We start from the raw sequence: 15,219 nt of genomic DNA on the forward strand, positions 1-15,219 counted from the left end.
AATGGCCGTTAAGTAGCCCGATAAGTGCGGGTAAGTGTCACATATTTATTCCTCGGCTCGAGTCATGACAAATGAGCTCGTCGGTGGAGGTTAGGCGGAGGGAGCAGACGTAGCACACCACCACCTTGTACGATGGCGATAGTGGGTCTCAAGACCGGCGGACGCATCCTCAGCATCCAGTCGCACGTTGCCTATGGTTATGTCGGCGGAAAGGCTGCAGTCTTCCCTTTGCAGTGCCTGGGATACGATGTCGATGTGAGTAGATCATATGTTCTAGCCGAGACTTCATCCGCTTCCGCATTCCGGGAGAAGCTTGGCTCCATTTCATCATCCGGCTTCTCAACTAATCTACCCGTGACAGGTTGTGAACACTGTCAATTTTTCTAACCACTCAGGTACGAGCCAATAACCACGACATATTTCTGGCACTTGGTGACAGAGACGCAGGATATGGCCGTTTTGGTGGTTCAAGAGCCTCTGCGGAAGAGCTGTCGAATATATTCAACATCATGCTGCAGAACGAACTCCTTGTCCCCGATCGACTCCTCACGGGGTACGTTCCAGGAGCAGAAGCAACTGCCGCAGTGACCGACCTTGCTAAACGGCTACGGGAAAGGAAGCCGGACCTCATATACTTGCTAGATCGTGAGTCATCCAATCGGTCATCATCCCGTCTAGACACTGAAGGAAAGCTGGTAGCTGTCCTCGGGGATTCCGGTCGACTATACGTCTCCCCGGATGTCATCCCGATTTACCAGTCCGCACTCCCACTCGCTACTATAATCACACCAAACTGGTTTGAGGTGGAGTAAGAAGACAGCTCCTTTCGCACCCGACCAACAAGCTTACACTCTCACAGAGTCCTCACCGGCATCACTATCACAGACACACAATCCCTTCATAAAGCCATCCGGATGCTCCACGAGACATACCATGTTCCGCACGTCGTGGTCAGCTCAATCCCTCTTAAGCCGTGGTTGAAAGACCTTCTACCCTCCCACCTGCGACCGCCATCCGACAGTTCCGACAGCTCCTACCTCGCATGTATCACGTCCTCGCGGGATGGGAACCTCGTGCACGCTCAATGCTTCCCCTGCCTCCCAGGCTACTTTTCCGGGGTCGGCGACCTCTTCTCCGCGCTCGTCATCGGTCATTTCCCAGGCTCCAACTCCCAGGCCAAAGAGACCGCTACGGGCGGCGAGACGCCGCTCTCGCGCGCTGTATCCCACGCTCTCAGCAAAACGCACGCGATGTTGGTCTTGACGCACGAGGCGGCGCTGGCGTTGCCGGAGGAGGAGCGGCTGGTGACCGACGAGGAGCTCGACGCCCGCGAGCCGATGCGCAAGATCAGGCGCATGCGTGGGCGTGAGCTCCGCCTTATTCAGGGACAGGACATCATCCGCGGGACGCAGCCGGTAGAGTACAGAGAGCTGCAGCCTTGGACGGATTTTTGGAGCGCATAGATGTAGATTAGTACCAACTGGATACGAAGTACACACAAACAACCGCATGGTGTGAAGCAACCCTGGCACGTCCTGTCTATTCCTTTTCCCCTTTCGCTTCAATATCCCGATCATTTTCGACTGGCTCTGCTACGCTCACTTCGTTCGTCTCCAGAGCCAGCGTCATCGTCCGCAACCTCGTCTTCGTCTTCGGAAAGCTCGTCGTCGTGACCATCATCCTCCTCGTCCTCCTCGTCCTCGTAGACGTACTCATGATCCTCACTGTCATCCTCGCTATTGTCCTCGCTGGACTCCTGCACCTCTGAGTCCGTCAAGACTGCCGTCATCATGCCCATGCCCATGCCGATCCCATCCTCCTCCGGAACCATCAGCCGCTTCAGCCGCTCAAGCTGCGATTTGCAGCGTGCGCGATACAGGTACAACAGGTACCCATCGATTCCACCGACACGGTCTTCTTCCAGCTGGAACGGGAGGAGTCCCGCTTCCAAGGCCTCGATTAGCGAGCGAGTAATGAGTCTGCGAGAGTGGTCGTAGTCGGCCAGACGCGCGATGACTTCGATGGTATCGTCGTACTCGAGCGTCCAAAGGTGCGGGCGACAGAGGACGGGCCAAAGTGGAGATGTCAGGAGCTGCGCGAATGATGTCAGAGTCTTGCGCAGGCATGCGCGGAGGGTCTTCGTAATCCTGTCTTTGCAGGCCCCGGGAACGTGCCAGAGATGCGAGGGCTTCTCCTCTGGAGTATGGGGTGGATTGGAGATGTGCCTGGCGACGAAGAGGATGGAAAGTTGCACGGCATGGAGGTAGTCGTGCAGGTTTTCGCCGTATGCAGGTCGCGACGGGTCAAAACAACCTCGATACAGCAGGGTATCCAGGAGCCGATCTTGAGCTTCTGCAAGGTCATACACCATAGCAAGAACGATTCCTGGCAAGCAGATGTAAGGCAGAGTCATTCAGAATTCGAGTGCATATGATACTTACGCGTCGCGGGTTCTTCCATCGGCGGCAGCCGCACTTGTTGCGTGAGCAGACAGCTGCGAAGTGCCTCCAGCGCTTCCTGATCCTGGACCTGGTGGAGCGGATAGTCATATGTCGCCAACGAGGTCAGCGACATGGTGTGAATGACGGCAGCGCGCAGATCGCGCTCGGGAACCGACAGAACAGCCCCGACGAAAGGCGGCCATCGCGCGGTTGACCCGGGGGCAGGCGCAGGCCGAAGCAGCCTCATCATGTCGCGCGCAACCCATGCTCGTACCTGCTCCCACTCTAGCCACTCGTCCTGCGACTCCAATGGGAATGCGAGGCCGATGCGCATGGCGCAGATGACGAGACCCTGGAAGAACCGGAGGGTGTCCTGCGGCCACATGTCCCTCATGTGGTCCCAGTGCTTGTTTAGGGTGTCGTGCGCGAGATGGATGTACTTGTCTGCGAGTTCGCGGCTCCCGATGTCGACGAGGCAACTCTCGGCGGCTTTGAAGTAGCTGGCGTCGAGGGTGATGGTGTATGCCTTGAGAACGATGTCGCCGTCGAGCGCCGCGGATCCCTGAGCTGCGGCGACGTGCTCTCCGCCCCTCCACGTAGCGGGACGGAGGAACGACAACCTGCGTCCGAGCGACTTTCCAGAAAGACGTTCGGAATAGACACCAAGGAGATCGCAGAATCGATCCCATACGATGAGGTGGGCGTGAGCGAAGTAGTACAGCAGCTTCTTCACCCAGTCCACGACGCGGAATACGGCGTACGACTGCGGGGAGTAGTAGCAGCAGTCGTTGGCGAAGGCTGGGATGACCGCGGCGAGCAGGATCAAGGCGAGCAGGACAGATGCGAAAGTTGCCACGACGATAGTGACTGCGCGGTGAATAGTAGAGAGCAGGATGAAGAGCCCAACGAGGAAGAGGACGAGCGCGATCTGCAAGAGGAGGGGAAGCATCGACACGATGAAGGGGACCCTCCACTGCTCCAGTTTCTGCAGGCGGTATTGGCGTCGACGGGCGATCTCGCGGGAGGACCCGTACAAGCCTGTGCTAAACTCCTTGAGCCACTGCTTGACGATGATGCCGAGGGTCGCGGAGGCGAGACTGAAGACCAGGCCGGTGAACCAGAAGACATTTAGTAGCACGGCCTTGACAGGAGCCTTGAACGCCGAAACTGCCGTCAACGCAGCATCATATGCAGGCTGCGAGGAGTTCACGAACGCTGGGTTGACGGCGAAGCTCGCGAGCTGCGCAGAGACCTGCAGCATAACAGCGAGAGTCTGATCGGCTGACGATGGCTGTAACAGTTGATATGACTGGACGTTGAATGCAGTGAGGATCGCGGAGAAGAGACCTGCCTAGACGTATAGAATGTTAGTTCCAGGAGCACGAAAAATGGCACTTCATCTTACGAAGGTCAGAAGTCCATCTATCTCTTTGTTCCATTGGTCGACCATCTCGTCGCTATGTTTCTTGATGACCTTGGCGGTCTTGACCCATGCCTCGGTTCTCATCTTTTCTGGGTAGTCCTTCATTAGTTCCTCCTTGAATGCTCGACGGAGTTCCTGCGATATTGTCGGGTGAGGTTTGCCGTGGTATAACACACGATTAAACGTACAGGGATCTCCGGTATGCCACCAGAAGCCTTCGGAGGCAGGCCAGAACCGGAACCAGAAGAGGTGGACGATGCGATGATTTCCACCTGAGAGAGGTCAACCAACCTGATCAGTCGGGAGAAATTGTCACTGCCAGGGTTGTCGAGATCGTGATCACTTACCGGAGGGCTTGGATATCGACGTTCCTCAATCGAGTGAGTACTGTTACGGTCCTACGCAGACACGTGAGGGACTAGGGTCATGATAGACGCAAGAACACACCCACCGCGATAGTGTGTTGCTTCTCATCGGTGTCCTGGTCGAAATCATCGAACTTGTCCAACGACGATAAGGTGCCCAGGGATTTCTCACGGGATGCTCTCTATGAAAGGGCTCAGGTTGGCGTGTCTAAGGCAGGATGATGTCCACGTACTGGTGAGAATGGTAGCTCAGAAAGAAAGGCCGCCTGGTGGGCAAGTGCTCGAGCTGAGGCGTCGTCTGCCATGAAAATTCTTCTTCTAGGTCTGTGAGTGAATGGAGACGCACTCACTTATACCTATGGAAGGAGGACGCGGTCATGAGGGAAGCGTTGCCACATTGCATGCGAATGTGGTTTAGCTCGACCACACAGCAACGTCGCCCTGCAATGAGGGAACCACACTGACATCTCCGACAAGAATATAAACATTCCGAGGAGTTCGGTCCCATGCTAACTCAGCCCTCAGCGCATTCTTCATGTCAGCGTTGCGGTCGCCGCTTGCCCCGAGCCAATGAGCGCATGCTGACAGACCTCACAGCGCAGTGTCTTCGACGGGGGTTTAAGCTAGGCTTCTTTGACTCTGCGAAGTATAGGTCCGTTGAACGATGAATTGGGGGTCATCCTCACGGGCTGTCATACCTTTGATATCACCGATGTTTGCGCCATGCGCAGCATCGCGAGCGCGCGTAGATACCAATGTTAATTGGATGCAGGGTACTGTGCCTGGCAGACATCCTCACAGTAAGGCGGCTGCATGCTTCCACGCGAGCCTTTCTGTTGGCTTGTAAGGATTCGAAGACTGCCAGTTGTGGTTGACGTCTGCGGGTAAGAGAACTCGAGAGGGGGGGAGATACGTACGGCGCAGTCTCCCCGGCCGTCCGATGCTCATGGCAGAGCGAGAGAGGCGATAGATCTGATTCCTAGCGAATTGCAAGATATATCAAATCGGAAGTTGATGTGAACCATTGTGCACGCACCGTTCACTAGGCCGTTCAAACGTTCACATTCAGAGCGCGCTGACACTTTACATCCTGCGGCTTCACTCCAAGGAACTCCTTCATGGCTTGCGCGTCTTCCGGCTCGACTAGCGCATGGATAGCCTTTTTCGAACTGTTATCCCTCAAGAGGAACACCCACCAACTCTCCAGAACGCCGAACCGCGAGCACGTTGCGCGATGCGCTCGAGAATAGGAAGGGAACGCGCAGTACTTCTGGTAGGTCATGTGATACGCAGTGTGCAGTTGCGATACTGTTCTTCTGACATATGCGTCCGGGCGTCCGGATGAAACTCGTCGTAGGGAGCTTCTCCCCATCGTTTCATAAGTACATCCTTCGTCGAGCTCCATCGCCACTACGCGCTCGAATGCCTTATACTTGATAGGCTCGCGTTCGACAGCATCGCCAGTGAGCTTCATACTGGTCGAAGATGGGCTAGTATTGAGCTGGGGAGGGAGAAGAAGTAGACATGGACGAGACGTGGTGGTAGTAGAATAGCAACCGAAACCGAGGTTGCCGCGCTAGCGACGCGTCTATAGGCGCTCTAAAGAGCTACTTAGTCCCATCACTCATGGGAGGCTCGACTCTTCTGAAATTGCACCGTAGGCATACCTGAGATATACTAATCACCTATACGATGGAATTGGTTGAGCAAAGTCGAGATTGGGAGAATACTTACTAGGGTACGGAGTCACACTGCCTAAGTCTCCGAGGCCGAGACATGGCACAACAAGGAAAATCAATGATGTCAAGCACAATTGCGTAACGCAATGAAGAAGGTGTCGCGGAAGAGAGTGATACATATGTATTGGAGGACCAGGAGGGCAGAGGGCAGAGAACATAGCTACTCGGGGTGGACTCGAACGGGCGGACGGCAACGGCCGGCGAAGTTGATCATCCGGCGAGTCGTGCCAACGAGTCAGGCCCGCCGCGACTTGAAGTCTACCGTCTATTTAGTCCTATGTCAATGGCCAGAAGCATACTCGCCAGCCGGAGCGTAGTCTTTTGGGTTACACAATCGCCACGAGAACGAAACTAGCTGCAAGGCGTAATAGGAAACTCGAAGGTGAGTACTTTTCGAACGGTAGTGGTATCTCAGCTAATCTGTATGCTACACTTCATTCCTCGGTCGAGAAGGACGTCTTCAGAGTTGTCCTGCTCTTAAGGTGTGTTACAATGACAGAAATGCACATTGCACGAATTTGGCAGTCTGAGTTAACCCCCGGGCCAATGCCCAGATCCGAATTAGGAGCCGGCAGGCGAAAGGTCCCCCCCTGACGCCACCTAGCTTACAGCTACTACTCACGCGTATGTATATCTATCCGTGCTACCAACTCCCAGTCTAGTAACAAGCTCGCGTACACGCCGCCAACCGGCAGGGACCTCGACATCAGTCTCGTGAACTTGGACGGCATGGCCTCACGGTTCGTCGAGATCTCAGTCGCCGAAATGGCGTCGAAGATCCCAGGGGAGGACCCCTCTTCTCAAGACCGATTGCACTTCTACGCACCAGATTTGGCGATTCGAGAGGAAATCGGCGCGGAGCATGAAGCGGAGAAGTACAAGACGATTCAGACCGTTGATAACGAGTTGGAGCTGTACCCCTGGCTGGTGAGTGCGTCAAAAGTTGATCTATCGGAGTCGCTACATGACTATTTGCAGCTTCGGTCCATCCAGACTGTGTTTGACCGTGCAGGGTGTACTCAATATTTCGTTGTGGAGCACCCTCTACACAAGTCCTCCGATGGTAAGACTATCGTCGACGCCGGTATCTATCTAAGCACTCCCGAGGCACGTGCGGCGACAACTCTCGCGGCAGATGAACTAGCCCTGTCTGAGGAGCGGCGGTCGGAGTCTCCCTACCTTGGGCGACATTCATGGGACTATGTGGCGATTCCTATCGAGATGAAGGTCAGTGCATCCGCTGCATGGACAAGGATGGCAGACCGTCTGATGTTGTCCCAAAGGACCCCATCACTTGGCACCCTGACCGCTCTCACATCTCCATCAGCGACTCCGAAGAGGGAGATCCAGCGCTCGGTCAACTGCCGGACTACATGTCAAACGTGTTCAACTTCCAGCACCGTCTCTTCTCCTGGGCGATCTACGTTTCTTTTGACCACGTCCGCGTCCTCTATTTTGATAGAGCGGGTGCGTTCGTTTCGCTACCCTTCGTCTGGACTGACACATCCTCCTTCCTCCACGACTTCATCTGGAAGGTGGCCCATATGCACAAGGACCAGCTTGGTTACGACCCAGAAGCGGTGCTGCTTGACCCTGCTCGCGACTCAGACAATGTCGAGGTTTCCCGTCTTCGCGAGGCTATCGAGCACTGCAAATTGCCAAGCAAGGTCCAGCATTACATCAAAGACGCCTTCCCCGAGACCCATCCCCTCTATAGAATTCGTGTCACTTCATCTCCTCCTGATCCCGAAGATGTCCTTCCAGACGACCGTCCTAAAGCGTCTTCGACTCCAGACGCTTACCATCGCAACGGAGACTCCAGAAGATCCGCTGATCCAGACCGCCTGTCACCTGTCGTAGCAGGCATGTCGCATTCAGCTCTATCAGCGTCGGCTGGTATGTCAGTGCACGACGCGTCTACGCAGATTGAGCCGTCATCGACCCCAACCGAACCTGCGCCGGTTCAACACCGCTACTTTCTTGTCGGGCGACCCCATGTTGCAGCGGAGTCCCTCGTTGGAAGGTGCACTCGGGGTTTCATCGCCTTCCAAGTCACCTCGACTGCTGAAGCAGGGACGTTCTGCTTTCTGAAGGACTACTGGCGACCGCTCGTCCCTGGGAAGACGCGACCGGAGCATCTCGTCTATGAACGTTTGCGAGAGCGGCTGGATCCCGAAGACGCATCTATCTCGATTGCAACGTTAGTCTGTGGTGGAGATGTCGCTGGCCCGCGTGCACAGATGACTTCTGTCCAGGATGCACTTCCCTTGGATGCTCGACCCGCGCCTCGCGTGCACTACCACCTGGTCACTGCAGAAATCGGAATTCCTTTGGAGGAGTTCGAGAACTTCACTCACCTCACGGAAATCCTTTCCGGGGCCATATACAGTACGTATGCGACACATGAAGTAGCTGACGACAACTGAGTACATCTCAACAGCACACTACAAGGTCTGGGAGGACGGCGATATTCTCCACAGGGACATCAGCCCGAGCAACATCATGATCAACGCCGCAACCAATCAAGGCTTCTTAATCGACTGGGACCAGTCCAGATGTAGGAGTGAGCTCAACAAAGACACCGCGGAGCCCGCTCGGGCGGTAAGAATCCAGAGCTCCTTCACACGCATTCGTCTCACCCATTCTTCGCAGGGAACATGGCAAACTCGCTCTGCTCTCGCCTTGCGGTGTCCATGGAAGCCCTACTGGTTCGTGGACGATGCGGAGTCCTTCGTCCACGTCTTCCATCTCCTAGTCCTTCGCTTTCACGAGTGCATAGTCCCCATGGGAAATCTCCACGACTACGTGTACGAGAAGTACGAACGCTCCGAGCAGGTCAACGGCGTGACCATTGGGGGGATGCGGAAACTGGCCGAGTTTCAGAAGAGGACCCCGCCGTTTGAAGTGCGCGGGAACATCTCACTTCAGCGCGTGCTGGACAAGCTCGCAGAGTTGTGCTGTGCTTCGTACAGCACCATCAACGTCGATGACATCATCAAGCGTTATGGTGGAACAAGTAGTGCCCACATTCCGACGGATACCACTAGCGACATGCCCCTCTCACAGCGCCGGAAGATCTTCTCATTGCCGTCGTCGAGGAAGGTGTCTTCTCCGGAGCCGGTCTCTGCGCCTGAGATCAGTGCGACCACTCCGGGGTTGGAGACCGAGACGTCGGGATCTCTCGCTACTCCTGGCGATATCCTGAGGATCCTGCAGGATTACAAGGGAAGGGACAACGACAAGGCAGAGGATCAGTTCCAAGCTCGACGCTCTGAGTCTGTCGCGCCCAGAGTTCGGCATATCACCTTCTGCTCAAGCTCGATCGATATCTCAATACAGGGAGGAGGCGGCTCCGAGTCGAAGTCTCTCCCCGTGCACTTCGCGCCAACATTGTATCTCTCGACCCAATATCAGCAACCTCCTCCTCCTTCTCCACCTTCTTCGAGCTTGTCCGGAAGCACGACCACTCCGATGCCCGCGGGACCGCTTACGATAGTCGCGTCTACATCGCAGTCTGAGGGTCATGCAAAAACCAGGAAACGGCGCCGCAGCGATGCTCTCGGGGTGGACGATCATGACTGAACCGAGCAGTCTTCGACTACCTTTCTCAGCGATGATCATCGGCCTACCCATGCGATTTCTAGGCTGTTGCAACGCTCATGAGGGGATGGTAGTTATGGCTCGTAGTATCGTTGGACCGAGTCCTTGAATGGCAGGAACCGGGGCAGTACGGTGACAGTGGGTGGTTGCATTTGCTCACGCTTGGGTGTACTGTATAACGTGCAGGTGTACTGGCCAACGTGTAGGTGCATTCGCTGCGTGTGGCCGCCCGGTGCATTCGGCAGTGCGTGGGGCAAGTCATAGCATGCTCGTCGTTTGTGATGTCGTCACCGTTTGGTATTCAAATGGATCTCTGCATTCGGATTAATGGAATGGGGCATGTGTTGTGGTTGGAGGCTGGTCAGGAGGTCGTCGTAAGCTCTGACCGCCATCCGCGTGAGGCCGTCCCGCCATTCAAGTTTCTTCGAGCTCATCACCGCGAGCACGCCGTCATTCCTCGTGGTCTCGCGGAATACGGGTCGCCAAGCCGCTTGTATCCCGGACGGCCGAGGCTCGCCTTCCTCACGGTAATAGACGGTACTCTGAGTAAGACCAATGGCCCGCGTGGTAGGTTCTCGGAAGTTCTGTGCCGCCCCGAATTTGTAAATGCACATCAAAGCGTAAAGGTGGCCCATGGTGGCCCGTCTCCCGATACTGCGGTAGAGACTCCCAACAAAGAGGGGATCGCCGGGCGGTAGCATGCCAGTTCAGCCCTCAAATGGATAGTAACCTGCGCATCACCTCTTGGTAGTAATTATATGCACCAAATACATACTTAGGCTCATTTTCAACTAAACATATAAGGTGGAGGCTACTCTGGAGACTGAAACGTCCTGTCCGGTGGTTAAGGATCGAGCCCCGCCGACCTAGAATCCGAGACCGGGAGGGCACGGATCGCAATTGCTCCTCGGCGGTCTAATAGAACTCTCAAAATAATATCCAAAAGCGCTTTCTTCGACGGCATATGTGGTGGTTGCGCTTGGACACGGCACGTTGTCGGGAGGAGAAAGCGAACATGAGCGTCTATGGTGGCGATGCCGCCACATCATATCGATGTTATTCACGCCCCGCAGCCATTCGTCCCTACCAAAGCGACCATCGCCACCGTCGACGTGGCTCATTGTTCCGCGCCCTTCCGCGCTCCAGAACGTTTGTATCTGTGCACGAGGTAAGTCGCTATGACTATGGCGTGCAAAAAAGGCAAGTATAGCGGCTGCAGGACTGACCGTGACTCAGGCCTAGCCCTTAACACTGAACAGCCGAAGGGGTCCAAGCGGGTACCGCCCTCGTGTTTGTCATCCATTTTGGGCGGACAAAGAGAGATTGATCCGCCTGCCTGGTATAAGTCCGTGAGCCCTCGGTTGAACCGTGAGTTCTCACCACCATCCCCCCTCCTCTCCTCCCTTCGTCGTCGCCATGGCTGACAACGAGTCCCCCACCAACAGCGCTGAGAACATTGCATTCCACATCTTTGGAGACTCTGCTTCTACAGCCGCACCTCTTCCTCCATCCTCGCCTAATCAACTTCATCTCGAAGGTGGCCCGACCGCTTCGACTACATCCTTCTCTCCCCTCGCCGCCGGCGACCCCGCTCCCGCTCCCTCCGCTGCTGCTCCCATCGAAGACGCTCCCAAGAACGCGGTTGACCCTTATATATTCTATAACACGCCAATCAAGGACGGTCCCAACGCGCACGCGTACAATCCTGCGACAGACAAGCAGCGCGGTCCGTGGCTGGTTGACAGAAACGGCATGGGTCCCCGTTTCCGTGAGTTGCCAATTGACCAGTTCTTGGAGGGCGTGGCAAATACCGGGCCGAAGAAAAAAGCCAGGCCAACGGATGATGAGCGGAAGAGGTTCACTGTGGTGGATCTTAGTGAGGTGAAGGTTGATCGGTTGAAAGAGAAAGACTGGTACCCGTATATCGTGCGTATTCCCTCGTCACCACTCTATTCCCCCGCTCACATTTCTCAGAACGAGACCGCCAACTCTGTCTTCGATGCTATCAACGACACGCAGGTTGTGTGGCTCGATACCTCAACCCACAAAGCTCAGGAGCATGTACTGAAGGGCGAGAACAAGTCGCGCACCGGGACCTACAACGATGCAGGTGTATACTGGAATAACATGGCTGCTCGCGCGGCGACAACGCTCACTGAGCAGCAGAAGGAGGCGAGCAAGTTCACGGACGAGGAGATGCAGGCTCGCGGCAAGGTCGGCGGTCGTTCCTGGCATTGGATTGCCATCCCCGTGGAAATCAAGGGCACCCCGGAGAGGTCCGCATTCATCTTCCATGACCCCGACTTGGAACAGAAGAAGCGGCGCCCCGCTTCTTCCAAAATCGCACAGCCTACCCGCTCGAAAGGTAAACGCTCCCAAGGCTCCAACCCATCTTCATCGCACCTTCCTGGACGGATCCATCCGGAGGTGGTCCCCATAGACGCCTCAGAATCTGGGCCTTCTCCTAAGGACGGTGACCCCCCCGGCGCCAGGGCAGAACACGACCCCATCAAGCGGTTGATAACGGACAGCAAGGAGGGCGAGGCTGCTCTGGCTCAGTTCGCTGAGTACATCCTGAACGTCCTCAACCACCAACACCGTCTCTTTTGCTACGCGATCTACGTCATGCGTCGCATGGCTCGTCTCTGCTACATCGACCGAGGAGCAATCGTCATCTCCACCGAGTTCGACTGGGTCGCCACTGACTCAGCGCTGCACGACTTCCTCTGGATGGTGGGGCATATGAGCCCCGAGGAGCTCGGATACGATCCCACTGCCGAGTTGATCGAGGAGACTTTGGAGGGCAAGGACTCGAACGGCAATGACTCGGAGGCGGAGCCCTTCAGGCGGATGGCGACCAACTCCGATGTGCCGGAGGCGATCCAAAAATATGTTCTCACTGCGACCGCGCCGGGGGTACCGATATACAAGATACGCATCACGCCAATGGCCGCGCCCGACGACGAGAAGCTCCCAGAGGATCCTTCCTCTCAGCCCAAGAAGTCAGCCGCTTCCCCTCCTCCTAACCCGTCGTCTGCGTCTCCCTCCCCCCCTCCGACAAAGCCGACGGATCGGTACTTCCTCGTTGGCAAGCCCCACTTCGTGACCGATTCACTCGTCGGTCGGTGCACCCGGGGTTACGTGGCGTACGACCTCTCTACCGGTAATCTATGCTTCATCAAGGATTACTGGAGGCCATACGTGCCCGGTCGTTCGCGCCCGGAACATCTCGTCTATGAGCGGCTTCAAAGCTCTAAGGTTGAGAACGTCGCAACCCTCATTTGCGGCGGTGATGTCGGTGGTCTCAGAGCTCAGAGGACGCAGCTTCACAAATTCCTCCACCATATGAAGGCGCCGCCTGTGCCTCGCATCCATTATCGCTTGGGCACGGAAGAGATCGGCCTACCTCTGGAGGACTTCAAGAACTTCCGAGAGCTCTTGTTCATCTTATACTTTGCGCTATTGGGTAAGTTCACAGTCGCGCTTCCTCTCCATAAGAGCCAGCAGATACTGACTTGTTTTTCTAGCTCACCGTGACGCCTGGGAGAAAGCTAAAATCCTTCATCGCGACATCAGCGTCGGAAACATCCTGATCCATCCTCGCACCAAGAGGGGAATCCTAATTGATTGGGATCAATGTCGGCTGCAATGCGAGCTCGCTCATGGTCCCACGGAACCTGATCGCACGGTACGAGAGCTCGATAGGTACCGTGATTATTCAATGCTCACACTCTCTACAGGGCACATGGCCGTTCCGATCTGCACTATCCTTGGCTTACCCTCGGAAGCCGCCGCGACTCTCCGACGATCTCGAGTCATTCATTCACGTGTTCCGCTACCTCGTCCTCAAGTATCACTTCACATTGACGAGATCGTTGAAAGTCTTTGTCACCGACCTGTTCGAATCTGCAACATGGGTACGCGGTATCAAGGTCGGAGGAGAGACGAAGATGCTCGAGTTTCTATCTCTGGCGTCACCCATTGCGGTCCGGAACAATACGGTTCTTCAAGCGGTCCTCGACGCTATCCACAAGGGCTGCTATGACTCATACAAGCAGATCGATCGAAACGCGATGCAGGACCGCTATGGAATCGATGAACCTGAGATGGAGGCAGTACCTCTCGAAGACGACGGTGAGAACGTGGGGCCACTTCCTGGCGGCAACCCGAATGCTGAGGCTGACGGGGGTGAGCATCACGGCGGTGATGACGCTGCACACGATTCTGCACACGGCCACGGCGATGCTTCGTCCACGACAACAAGGATGGAGCCTACCGATTCGGAGGTTCCTGACCTCTGCGACGTCTCCGGCTTCTTGTCGCAGCATAATCACTTGCTAGGCGTAATATGGGATAAGTTCCGAATCGCCAAGCCACTCTCCGACAAGCAGGAGAACCAGTTCAAGTTCCGAAGTGAGGTTCTTCATCAAGATGTCTATCAACCCACTCCTCGCACCTCTCGCCGTGGCATTAGCGACATGTCCATGTCTTCCGGTACCAATCTCGTCCCTTCCAACCTTTCTGGGAGTCCCTTTTCCTCCGAATTGTCGACGACTGGCCTCATATGCTTGAATGAAGGGAAGCGCGCTCGGGACGAAGACGAGGAGGAGAGTGGCGACGTAGAGATGGCGGACGCTTCCAACGAGGACTCATACACCGACGAGGAGGAGGGAGATCCTGATGGAATTCGCGAGCAGAAGCGCAAGCGACCGAGGCTCTAGACCCAGCTGCGAGCATACGAATGCTTGCCGTCCTTTGTGACATTTCGTCACAATTTGGTTATTCTCTTGTCTTATGTACTTGTCTATCCTACATAATGTGATCCGTTCCGCATGTCAATCCAGTTGCAGTGCCGTCAATTGGTTCTATTTCAAGTTCTCAACTTCCGCATTATGTCGACTGACTTAGACTCGTTTCAACATGAGCACTCGGATGAAGCAACTCTGTCCTCTACTCAGGTCATTGCAAGGTATGCCGGATTGCCTCGCTTAGACAACAAGCTGTGGCCATCCACGTCCTGCGTACCCCCGAGGAGACACATTGGCAAGAGCTCCCGACCCAGGCGCAAGTAGTAACCAGACGCACACGACCCTCATCCTGCCTAGGCCCGTGATAGTGACAGTAGGTTATTATCGGAATAGAACAACTCTATAGAGGCCCAAGATTGCGTGTACGTCTGTACGGAATGATCACTCTGCATACTGTAAGAGCGCATCGTCGCTGGCTACTACTAGCATGGGGATGGAATCGACGAGGAAGACAGCATGAACAAAAAGTGCGAGGGGCTCGAAGAGGTGTTTCTTGCCTAGCACGTATGTAGTCCAGAAACTGCAGGGAATGGTACAGAGCCTGGACTCGGGGAAACAGGGGACGAATCGCGTCAAAGAAGAGACTCACGCAGGTCCACCAAACGAGCCTCTTCGCACTGCAACAGAACATGCACTTCATCCTCCAGCATCCAACGACGACGGCAAAAATGGCAGATGCGACGATGCCATGGGATGGGAGCAGATCGACGACGGCCAGCAGAGCACGGTCGCAAATAGATATACACGGATTGTACTAAAAGACTTCACAGCACGGGTCCCCAACGCTCGTAACTCGTAACTCGTAGCTTGTAGCTCGAAGCTATACGTCGTCAAGAAGCACAG

General features: G+C 55.5%; 5 protein-coding genes across 5 annotated transcripts; 3 read left to right on the forward strand and 2 right to left on the reverse strand.

The window, feature by feature from the left end:
* Positions 1–104: 104 nt before the first annotated feature.
* Positions 105–1,729, forward strand: L226DRAFT_511002 (Ribokinase-like protein). The gene is made up of 5 exons (XM_067678280.1): positions 105–255; positions 362–395; positions 448–645; positions 700–808; positions 860–1,729. The coding sequence occupies exons 1-5, from the start codon at positions 133–135 to the stop codon at positions 1,461–1,463; spliced, it is 1,068 nt and encodes a 355-aa protein (XP_067533685.1). The 5' UTR covers positions 105–132; the 3' UTR covers positions 1,464–1,729.
* Positions 1,730–3,381: 1,652 nt separating this feature from the next.
* L226DRAFT_465995 (uncharacterized protein) lies at positions 3,382–3,969 on the reverse strand (the record flags this gene model as incomplete). Its single annotated transcript, XM_067675956.1, has 2 exons — positions 3,382–3,792; positions 3,847–3,969. Coding segments are annotated over 2 exons (534 nt in total), but the record flags the coding sequence as incomplete, so codon positions are not given.
* Positions 3,970–5,149: 1,180 nt separating this feature from the next.
* On the reverse strand, positions 5,150–5,952 carry L226DRAFT_112329 (uncharacterized protein). Its single transcript, XM_067672142.1, has 2 exons — positions 5,266–5,952; positions 5,150–5,208 (listed from the first exon to the last, which is right to left on the reverse strand). Exon 1 carries the CDS (start codon positions 5,701–5,703, stop codon positions 5,281–5,283), a length of 423 nt encoding a protein of 140 aa, XP_067533687.1. The 5' UTR covers positions 5,704–5,952; the 3' UTR covers positions 5,150–5,208; positions 5,266–5,280.
* Positions 5,953–6,230: 278 nt separating this feature from the next.
* Positions 6,231–9,909, forward strand: L226DRAFT_561480 (uncharacterized protein). The gene is made up of 8 exons (XM_067683439.1): positions 6,231–6,350; positions 6,422–6,450; positions 6,523–6,592; positions 6,664–6,895; positions 6,947–7,195; positions 7,252–8,356; positions 8,409–8,569; positions 8,621–9,909. Exons 4-8 carry the CDS (start codon positions 6,698–6,700, stop codon positions 9,548–9,550), a joined length of 2,643 nt encoding a protein of 880 aa, XP_067533688.1. The 5' UTR covers positions 6,231–6,350; positions 6,422–6,450; positions 6,523–6,592; positions 6,664–6,697; the 3' UTR covers positions 9,551–9,909.
* A 1,047-nt stretch (positions 9,910–10,956) lies between these two features.
* Positions 10,957–14,425, forward strand: L226DRAFT_489397 (uncharacterized protein). The gene is made up of 4 exons (XM_067677272.1): positions 10,957–11,494; positions 11,543–13,034; positions 13,096–13,256; positions 13,309–14,425. The coding sequence occupies exons 1-4, from the start codon at positions 10,985–10,987 to the stop codon at positions 14,287–14,289; spliced, it is 3,144 nt and encodes a 1,047-aa protein (XP_067533689.1). The 5' UTR covers positions 10,957–10,984; the 3' UTR covers positions 14,290–14,425.
* The last annotated feature ends 794 nt before the right edge of the window (positions 14,426–15,219 follow it).

The sequence above is a fragment of the Lentinus tigrinus genome (genome assembly GCF_003813185.1).
Source record: "Lentinus tigrinus ALCF2SS1-7 unplaced genomic scaffold L226scaffold_19, whole genome shotgun sequence".
In the NCBI taxonomy this organism is placed as follows: domain Eukaryota; kingdom Fungi; phylum Basidiomycota; class Agaricomycetes; order Polyporales; family Polyporaceae; genus Lentinus; species Lentinus tigrinus.

Bases quoted from the DNA above. Each gene is read 5' to 3' on its own strand.
- L226DRAFT_511002 (XM_067678280.1), top strand. From the start codon at position 133: ATGGCGATAGTGGGTCTCAAGACCGGCGGACGCATCCTCAGCATCCAG. The intron at 646-699 runs GTGAGTCATCCA...GAAAGCTGGTAG, and splicing joins CCTCATATACTTGCTAGATC to CTGTCCTCGGGGATTCCGGT. The intron at 809-859 runs GTAAGAAGACAG...ACACTCTCACAG, and splicing joins CCAAACTGGTTTGAGGTGGA to AGTCCTCACCGGCATCACTA.
- L226DRAFT_112329 (XM_067672142.1), bottom strand. From the start codon at position 5,703: ATGAAGCTCACTGGCGATGCTGTCGAACGCGAGCCTATCAAGTATAAG.
- L226DRAFT_561480 (XM_067683439.1), top strand. From the start codon at position 6,698: ATGGCCTCACGGTTCGTCGAGATCTCAGTCGCCGAAATGGCGTCGAAG. The intron at 7,196-7,251 runs GTCAGTGCATCC...GTTGTCCCAAAG, and splicing joins CGATTCCTATCGAGATGAAG to GACCCCATCACTTGGCACCC. The intron at 8,357-8,408 runs GTACGTATGCGA...ACATCTCAACAG, and splicing joins CCTTTCCGGGGCCATATACA to CACACTACAAGGTCTGGGAG.
- L226DRAFT_489397 (XM_067677272.1), top strand. From the start codon at position 10,985: ATGGCTGACAACGAGTCCCCCACCAACAGCGCTGAGAACATTGCATTC. The intron at 11,495-11,542 runs GTGCGTATTCCC...CACATTTCTCAG, and splicing joins AAGACTGGTACCCGTATATC to AACGAGACCGCCAACTCTGT. The intron at 13,035-13,095 runs GTAAGTTCACAG...TTGTTTTTCTAG, and splicing joins CTTATACTTTGCGCTATTGG to CTCACCGTGACGCCTGGGAG.